At 54.7% G+C, this 9,766-nt stretch overlaps 1 protein-coding gene across 1 annotated transcript; it reads right to left on the bottom strand.

Annotated features, from left to right (window-relative positions):
* Nucleotides 1-667: 667 nt before the first annotated feature.
* On the bottom strand, nt 668-8,743 carry BGW36DRAFT_302036 (uncharacterized protein; the record flags this gene model as incomplete). The annotated part of the gene is made up of 3 exons (XM_046211742.1): nt 668-8,233; nt 8,390-8,476; nt 8,546-8,743. 3 exons carry the CDS (start codon nt 8,741-8,743, stop codon nt 668-670), a joined length of 7,851 nt encoding a protein of 2,616 aa, XP_046069175.1.
* Nucleotides 8,744-9,766: the final 1,023 nt, after the last annotated feature.

Raw genomic sequence — 9,766 nt, 5'->3', positions numbered from 1 at the left:
CAATTAAATCATTAATCTAAGATAAAGAATTTAAATAAGTTAAATAAGATTAAAGTTAATATTTAGATATAATAATTAATATAAATAGATTCTTCCTAATATAAGAATAAATAAACTATAAGAACTAGAATTGATAGAATATAAATATATTGATTTTTATATTAAATAAGGCTTCACTAGTATATGCCCTATATATAGATAGCTATTCACTACTCCTTTTTACTATAAGGATTCGGTCTAGTGTTTATGAGCGATATCTTTAGACACATAACTCACTAGCACCCGCGTCACGTGCACTATATAGAATCAACACCAACCTCTGTACATTCGAATAGGGGCGTTACATTTAGTAACTATAATCTAATTTTATTTGAAATCTATCTTTTTAGTAACTTTATAATTAATCTATTAAAAGATTAAGAATATATATTAATTAATTAATTAATTAGCTAACTTTAATATAATGAAAAAAAGAGATAATAGTGAATAGAAAAATATAATTATCATATACTCCTTATGACCTCGTCAGTCACACATGCCACAGCAAGGAAGATTAATAATGAAAAGAATAAAACACTTGTAGCAACGTTATGATTGAAACAGGCCTAAATTTGTCAGAATAAAAAAAATACTGGCCGTATTAATGTCATGATACACAAAAAGAACACTACACACTTATCTCGACATGCGGGCTCTTGTCCACCACGTCGCTCGCCAGGGTGGCCAAAGACGAACTTTGCAAGATACTAAAGATGGAGATATCCGAGGCAGCTTGGAGCATCAGCATGTTACGCAGCTCGACAGCGACAAGTGAGTCGACGCCATACAGGGAAGGTGGCTTCGCCAGATCAATATCATCCGTGGGAATTACGAAGATATCGGCTAGCTTTCTGGCAATGGCACTGCCCACTAGTTGCACCGCTGTGTCGCGCGAGCCGGCCTCTTGCAGGAGGGCAGCGAGCGGCTTGGCCTCAGCGTCAGTGCCGTCGCCGAGTTGCTGGGCCTGGGCGCTAGGTGGCCTGCGGTACTTGAGGGGCACGAAACGGGCATCACGACCCATCTGCGACTCGCTCGCGGGATCCCACTGCGGCCCTGGGCCCGAGTTCAGTCCAAGAAGGATCTGCGGCTGGTCAAAGGGGTGGATGACGGCGGCGGCAATGGCACGCAGCACAGCTTCGTCGGGCATCATGAGCGACTGCGCGGCACGGCGCATGCGGTCGGACACAGCGCGTGACTCAGCGACGTAGCCCACACCCTTGATGATGCCGATGTCGATGGATACGGCTGGCAGCCCAGTTGCTTGTCGGTGACGCGCCAGTGCGTCCTGGTAGGATCCGCCAGCCGCGTAGTTGGACTGGCTGGCCCAGCCGAGAATGCACGAGAGCGACGAGAGCATGACGAAGAAATCGAGTGACTGGGGCTGCGAGAAGTGCGAATGCAGGTTCCAGCTGCCAGCAACTTTTGGTCGAATAGCCGTCTGCCAATCATCCAGCGCCATTTGCTCGAGGATAGAGTCCTGCAGCACCATGGCACCTTGGATGACACCTCGTACTGGAGGGAGCTGCTCGTCACGCTCGCAGCTACCAAGGGCTTTGCTTAGGGCTTCATTGTTGGCGATGTCGCAGCTGACGGCCACGACGCGGCATCCGGCCTGTCGCAGCTGGGAAACAAATGCTCCTGAATTCTGCTTGCCTGCACTACGCGATAGCAATATGAGGTTTCGGGCGCCGTGGTCTACCATCCAGTGCGCAATGGATCGGCCAAGGCCGCCTACGCCCCCCACAAGCAAGTAGGAGGCGTCCGGCCGTAGTTTAGGCGTCGCAGCTTGTGGGACCACCCTAACCTGCTCGTCTGGCTCGACTGACAGCACGACTTTTCCCGTGTGCTTGCCGGTCTGTAGGAGGCGGAAAGCCCTTGAGACCTCCTGCATGGGGAAGACGGTGACGGGGTGAATAGGTCCAATGGCCTTGTTTCTAGCAAGTCGTGCCACATCACCAAGCACACGTTGTACATGGGGTCCTCGCTCGCGCAACAGAGTCATCATGTCCAGAGATGTAAAAGACGCAACCCGTGAGAAGGTGCCCATCTCAAGCCGGCTATTTCCCTCCAGGTCTCGCTTGCCAATCTCGACGAAGTGGCCGAAGGGGGCAAGCACGTCGAAGCCAGCCTGTAGCAGCGGCCCGGCCAGAGAGTTGAGCACCACATCGACGCCGCGTCCACTCGTTGCAGCCAAGATCCCTGGCGCAAAAGATGCGTCACGGCTGTTGAATATGCGCTCGGGAAGGATCCCGTACTCACGTGTAAGGAGGTCGCGCTTCTCCTGAGATCCGACAGTGGCGTAAACTTCGGCGCCCAGGTAGTCCTTGGCTAGCATGATGGCTGCTTGGCCCACGCCTCCAGCAGCAGCGTGGATCAGGACCGACTGGCCGCGCTGGAGGTGTGCCACCTCAACAAGACCAACATAGGCGGTACTGAATATCATGGGAAGCGACGCAGCGTCGTCGAAACTCATGCCCTCGGGCATGTGTGCGACGCCATGCCAGCTAACTCGGGCACGACTGCTAAAGGGGCCAAGCAGCAGTGCCATGACGCGGTCGCCCACAGCAAAGCCCTGAGCCGCGGCCTCGCTGCCCAAGCGCGTGATGATGCCTGCGCACTCGAGGCCCATGACACGCTCACGCAGCTGGCCCATAGCTACCATGACATCGCGGAAGTTGAGGCCGTATGCACGCGGCGCTATCTCCACCGTGTCAGCTTGGGTGTTGTCACTGCCGCCGATATCCTTGTCATCATTAAATGCCAAGGTATCCAAAAGGCCCGGGATGCCAACCTCCAGGCGTAGCGGGCACTGGTCCTGGAAAAGGGCTGCCTCAGGGATGGATTCAGGCACAGCCCAGTTTGGTGCCGGGGGTGTAAGTATCTTGTTGCGCACTACGTCTTTGGATACACGCGGAACTAGGATGAGGCCATCCCGCACCGCAAACTCGCTTTCTACTGGGGCTGCTTCGGCCGTGATGGAGTAGACGTCGTCAGGAGTGCCCAGGCAAGCCTGGAGCACATGCACAATGGCCCTGGTGCCCGGTTCCGACCACACAGGGGTGTTGGGGTCCAGGTCGAGAGTCGGGAAGCGGCGGCCTACGTACTCGGACCTTAAGACGCGCAAGAATCCGGTGGCCAGTGCCAGGCTTGGATTCACGCATTCGATGGCGGCGCCACGCGTAACCCAGAGAAGGCCCTTGCTGCCAGTCGCCATGGCTTTGATGCCTTGCAAGCCGACGGCATCGAGGGTGTGGAGCACGGGTTGGTCAATCTCGCCTACAAACACGCACAATTTAGTGCTGTAAGTCTCCGGCATGATGGAAGGCGCCTCAAGGGTTTGGACGGCAGGAAGAGCGCCATCTGTGACATTAGCGATGGATTCCCGCAGAGACTGAAGCCAGTCGGCGGGCGGAGGCGCCTTGCCACTGATGACGACGACAATGCTGTCCGTGGATAGCTTGAAGGGTTGGGCAGGTGCCGTTGACAGCATGTTGCTAATAGAATACATGTTTTCATCTGTCTCACAGTCGCGTAGCTCAATATCGATACCACTGAAACCCGCGCCCTTGAGAACCTTGTCCCATAGAGGAACCGACAGTGAGGGGCTAGACTTCCGCTCAGGCTCCTCGCTAAGCCACCAGCCGGGAAGCAGGCCAAAGATGAACTGGAGATCGACCTGATCCTGGGTTGTTTCCATCAGCAGAAGTGTAGCACCCGGTTTCATCAACCTATGCACGTGATCCATGGTACGAGCCATGCTCTTCGTTGCGTGTAGCACTTGGCAGGCCACGACAATGTCATAACTTGCTAGATTGAACCCTTGCGACTCGGGGCTCTGCTCTATGTCGAGCCGATCAAACTCCAAGAGATCGCCCCAGGCTGCGAACTCGGACCTGGCTGCCTCGAAGAACCCAGAAGATATATCGGTGAAATGCCATGTCTCACAAGGGGGGCCAACTTCCATGGCTGTGTCGCCTGTCGTTGTAAGTGCGTGGCGAGTGGCCGCCCCGGTGCCCGCCCCGATCTCAAGGACACGCGCACGCGGGTTTTTGTGAGCAACGGCTCGTAGCAATGAAGTGAACTGTGTAAAGGCCGGTCCCATCCTGAAGGCATTGGCGTAGTACTTATACAGCACCCGGCCCTCCATCATGACCTCGAGCGGGGCTCGCTCGCCACGCAATATGGGCACCAGAACGGACCCTAGCTGACATATCAACTCGCCGTCGACGCTCTGTGTGGCCGCTAGGGCTGTGTGTTGTTGACGTTCCTGCGGTCCATGATTTGCCCAGGTGTCACTATCGGCGCCCAGGCGACGCGAGGCCGCGAGGCGCAGTGTGCCTTGCATCCACTCGTAGAACTTGACGTGATGTGGTGCGAGACGAGCTACGTCCTGCTCTGTCAAGGCCTGCACCGCATCGTGGCAGAAGTAGACGCACACACGCCGCAAGGCCATTAGCACCTCCCTGTCTTCGGATTCCATCTCCTTGGGCGGGCTTAGCTTTTTCTTCAGGGCAGCTAGCGCACCTGGTAACCCCAGCGAGAGTGCTAAGTCAGGTGCCCATTCGACCTCGGCACATAGCTCTTTTGTCCACGGTTGCGCAGCTTCACCATCAGTCGCGCTGTGGCCTAGAGACTGGCCCACGAACCCCTGCAGCTCGAGCACGGTTTCGGTCCCGTCGACTACGAAAACATCGGCCTCGTAGCTGCGCGCGTCACGGTGCGGCAGCTTGGTGTTACACGTGAAATTGTGGCCTGCAGTTGTGACCATGTGGCTTGAGATCCAGAGCTTCTGGATAGACTGCGGCACCTTAGGACTGTCATCGCTGGCAACGCCTACTCCCGGCAGTGCTGCGTAGGAGGAAATGAACACCGAGTCCAGCGTGGTGGGATGCAGTACGTGCTTGTGCCCCAGGTCGGCGATCTCGAAGGTCGTTACACAGCGCGCTTCCTTGGACTTGCCGTCCTGCACAATGCTCGTGGTGTTTTGGAACATGGGTCCGTGATTCAGACCCTTTGTCCGTAGGATGGCAAACATGTCTTCTGGATCGACACGTCGCGTGTAGCCGGAGTCTGTTAGAAAGCTCGTGGTGCTAGCGGGAGGGAAAGCGACGTCAATTTCGATGGTGACGAACCCCTTGGCATGCTGCGTCCACTGGTTGTCCGCAGTTACGGACGAGACCACAAACTGCTTCCAGCCACGAAAGCCAATCGCCTCGTCATCCACGGACCGCAACACCGTCTGTATTTCGACGCCTTGAGCGTTGTCGGGCACCACGAGGGCTTGGAGCATATTCACATCCCGCAGCCTATAACCCGTCACTTGGCTAATCTTGTTATTATTATTGGTAGTCAGCTCGATATCCGTCAGTTGCTTCATGCCTTCGATTGCCAAGCACACAAAGCCAGCACCAGGGTACAGTATATTGCCCTGAACGACGTGGTCCCTTAGCCACGGATTCTCCGACACCCGCACCTGCTGCCTCCAGCAGGCGGAATCCAAATTCGTGCCAGTTGTCAGCGCGCCGAGAACCTCGTGCGGCTCCTGGTCCCGTTGTCGGTAGGCTTGGTTCTGGCGTGCCTCGAGCCAGTGCTTGACACTGTGATTCCACGGATACGAGGGCAAATCAGTCAACACACGGGGGTCAAATGGCCACTGGCCCCATGGGAAGCTAATGTTGGCTGGATTGACCTCCGAGCCTCTACGCAGGAGATTAAGCGCCACTGTGCGCATAGTGTCGCGCGAGTCCTCGTTGCGCACCAGACAGCTCATGTACGCCAGGTCGAGGCCTTCGAATTCGGGCTCCGAGAGTATCTCTTTGATGGGACCACCGAGCGCTGTGTGTGGTCCTACCTCGAGAATCACGTCAACACTAGTTCCCGACTCATCCATGTCGCCCAGAACCATGTCGGTCAATGCATCGACAAATCGTACGGGTTGCAGCAGGCTAGATATCCAGTGCTCCGGATCAGCAAGTTGCTCGAGGCGGACGATACGACCGCCTGTGACTGGTGACGAGAAGGTGATGCTCCCCTGCGTACTTATCGTTTGCTCTTCAGCCGCGACAGCAGTACGCAGGGCCGAGCTGTACGGCTCTGCCCAGTGCACACCCTCGGGAATCTCCTCCGCAGCCAGTCGTTTCTTGTGCTCGGCTTCATCTTTGTTTTCATCGTTATCACTGCCCAGGGCAGCGCGGAGAGCTTTTCGGTAGGGCTCGGCGATAGGCATCATGTGATGTGAGTGATAACCTGTGTCGACCCTCAGGCGACGGGCAAATACACCGTCTGCGAAGGCTAAGTCCTCTACCTCTTGCACGGCCGCTTCATCGCCAGCAATGGTGACGCTGCTGGGGCTATTAATGCAAGCTAACACAGCTTTGCCGCTGGCACTAGTCGTCCGCTCTATGTAGCCTTGCGCGGCTTCGTACCCGACCCCGACCGCTACCATGGCGCCTTTAGGCCCGGATCTGTTCATCAGGGTCTCGTCCGCCGCCATAGCAGCGCGGTAGTAGGCAGCTGCCATAGCCTGGCGAAGGGTTAAGGCACCCGCAGTGTACGCGGCCGCAATCTCGCCGGACGAGTGGCTCGTCACTGCCGTCGGCGAGATACCCCAGAACCTGAGCAGCCGCACCAGCGCAATCTGCACAGCAACGCACACGGGGATACTTAGGGCCGTGCTATTGACACGCGAGGAAGCTTCGTCGCGGCCCAGCTCCTCCATGAGAGACCAGTCGGCTCCAAAGCCGCGCAGAGAGACTTCGGCCGCGAAGAGGGTTGATCGAAAAATAGGAAATGCATTAATAAGTTCGCGGCCCATTGCATACCACTGCGCACCCTGGCCTGTAAAAACCATACCGATGCGGGGTGCGCGCCCAGGAAGACGCACGGGTTTGAATAGCGGTGCGTCCAGGGCCCGAATGACCTGGTCCAGGTTGTCCGAGTACGGGGCTAAGTGTGCCGACACCCAAGGGAAGCGCGTACGGCGTCTGCTCAGCGTGTAGCATAGGCTCTTCATCAGCGTGACAACGCCTTTCACCCCCATGTCCGGATCTTCTAGCTTGCGTCTCCTCAGGTAGTCCTTCATGTTGGATACCATGCGCTGACATGCCTGCTCGTCGCGCCCGTAGAAGACGAGCACCTCACTCCTGTCGCCAACGTGAAAGCCGAGGGACATCTTGATGGGAGTCGGTGCAGTCCACGTCCTGGAGTCCTCGAGAATGACATGGCTGTTGGTTCCGCCGTAGCCAAAGCTGTTGAGGGAAGCACGACGGGGCTCATGGCCCTTAGCGGGCCACGGCTCCAGCTCTGTTACTACCTTGAGACCCCTTTCGTCCAGCTTCAGCTTGGGATTGGGCTTGTCAAAGTTGACACTGGGCGGGATCTGACCCTTCTCTAGGGCTAGCACTACCTTGATCAAGCCAGCCAGCCCGGACGCGGCTTCCGTATGCCCAATGTTGGTCTTGACGGACCCGATGCGGAGACTCTCGGAGCGGTCTGCCGCTGCGAACACGGCGGCAATAGCACACACTTCAATGGGGTCACCCGTGGGCGTTCCTGTGCCGTGCGCCTCAAAGTACTGCGTACCCTGAGGGCTGAGGCCAGCTCGTCGGTAGCACTCGCGGATGAGAGCTTCCTGGGCATCCTGCGAGGGCGATGTAATGGTCTCAGTCTTGCCGTCTTGGTTCAAACATGTCTCGCGGATCACGGCGCGTATCGGGTCACCGTCCGCCAAGGCGTCTCTGAGCCGTTTGATCACAATGGTGCCCACGCCCTCACCACGGCCGTAACCGTTGGCGCGCGAGTCAAAGGCGTACGACTTGCCGTCGGGCCCAAGCAGTCCCAGAGACGAGAATACCTTGAACGTGTCTGGGTTAAGCATCAGGTTGCACCCGCTCACAATGGACATATCAGCCTCGCCAGTCCGCAGGCCGAGCACCGCCTGATGTAGCGCTACAAGAGACGTCGAGCAGCCCGTATCTACAGTCATGCTGGCTCCTCTAAGGTCAAAGAAGTGCGAGATGCGATTTGACGCCATGGCGGACAAGGTACCAATTGGCAAGAAACGGGGCAGATTGTCCTCGTCCCGGATCAGCCCCTCGTGGTAATCGTGAGTGAAAATGCCTGCAAACACGGATGTATTGGAGCCCGCAATTTGCGACATGGAAAGGCCAGCTACAATCGTTCGGCTGATTAGTGGCTAGAGTCATGTGGTTCGGTAGTAGTGCTTCGCCTACCATTTTCCAGGGCCTCGTAAGAAGACTCAAGTTGGATCCGATATTGAGGATCCATCGCCTAGGACAAGAAGACCTAGTCAGTTCAGACTAACACTCCATCTAGTTTTGATATCTCTTACCGATGCAGTCTCCGCCGAGTAGTTGAAGAAGGCGGTATCAAACAACCCTACATCCTCTTCTATAAAGTGTGCTCCTTTGGCATGCGTCTAAGTCGACCCTCACTTGTCAGTCTCTACCCTCCCTCTTATCCAAAGTACTAGATATAAGCAACTCACTGTGCTGAGCTTCCCCGAGTCGGGATGGTAGGCCCCTTTCGGGTTGAAGCGAGTAGGTGGAATCTCAGACCAGGCATTTCGGCCTTCGGCCAGCATCTTCCACAACTCCTCCGGACTGGAGGCATCTCCTGCAAACTTGCAGCTCAAGCCAATAATGGCAATAGGCTCGCTCACCCACTCCTGGTTGGTACTTCCCATATTGTTGGTTGATGGACTTCTTAGAGTTTTCTGCAGTTGAAGCAATGGTAGGTTGAGGGGATGTTGAATGCCTGTAGCTAGGTAGTTATTAGGTTCCCGTGAGATTCGTGAATCTCTTATCGCACCTTAGGACATCCTAGGTGGTGGTTTTAACGATATTGAAGCATGAAAAGGTCCCCACAGTGACCGATAAGCTCTATGTATGTGATTGCACCTCTTCTGTCGTCCACCAAAGAAAAGTATCGATGGAAGTAGCATATCGCACAACATATGGATACTCCGAGCTCCGGGCAGCGATGGCAAAATACCATCTTGGACCGATAGGCTGAGAACATCCCATCGGTATCTCCGTGTTTGTTCAACTATCAGAGGATCTTCCGAACTAACCCCTGTGAGATTCTTAGAGTTATGCGGTGCGGAACTTGTAAGCTCCATCCGAGGTCAACCACGTGCAGGCAGCGCCGTAAAAATACTCCGCCTGACTCAGCATTGCCCCACCCCCAAACTCCACATCTAAAATAAGGTTAGGGTTAGGGTTATAGGGCTAGACTCCGACGATCATTGATGAACATGCAGAGCTGCAGAAAGCGCCGAGATAGGCGAAGAAGCTACAGCGTGCTTTTGGCTTGTCTATAATTTTTGTTGTTAGTATTTTTTTTCTCATGTCTGTAGGGATGTCGAGTTGGCTAGCAACACCTATGTTGGCCTTCGAACCCGATTGAGGCCATGCCGAACAGTATTTAAAAGAAACCAGAGGATACTCACAGCTTATAGAGTCTATTGCGGTTACTATACTCTGTGCTAATAGATTAAAATATGGTATCTTCCATTCCACTATTATAACGTGAGGCTAAAGGGCAATCGGCCTAGCCTCGGTTCGGTATTACTATTCTTCAAAAGAATTGGATCTTTCAGTACACAAAGAGGCAGCACCCTTAAGTTGCTACAGAAGAGAGAGTACCGCGTCTACTACATATGTACTCACTCCCCATACATGTATCCAATTTTTTAAATGCGTCAGAC

This window comes from Talaromyces proteolyticus, assembly GCF_021365285.1.
Source record: "Talaromyces proteolyticus strain PMI_201 chromosome Unknown BGW36scaffold_10, whole genome shotgun sequence".
In the NCBI taxonomy this organism is placed as follows: domain Eukaryota; kingdom Fungi; phylum Ascomycota; class Eurotiomycetes; order Eurotiales; family Trichocomaceae; genus Talaromyces; species Talaromyces proteolyticus.
The sequence above is the reverse complement of the archived record's forward strand: the minus strand, read 5'-3'. Positions and strand labels throughout refer to the sequence as shown.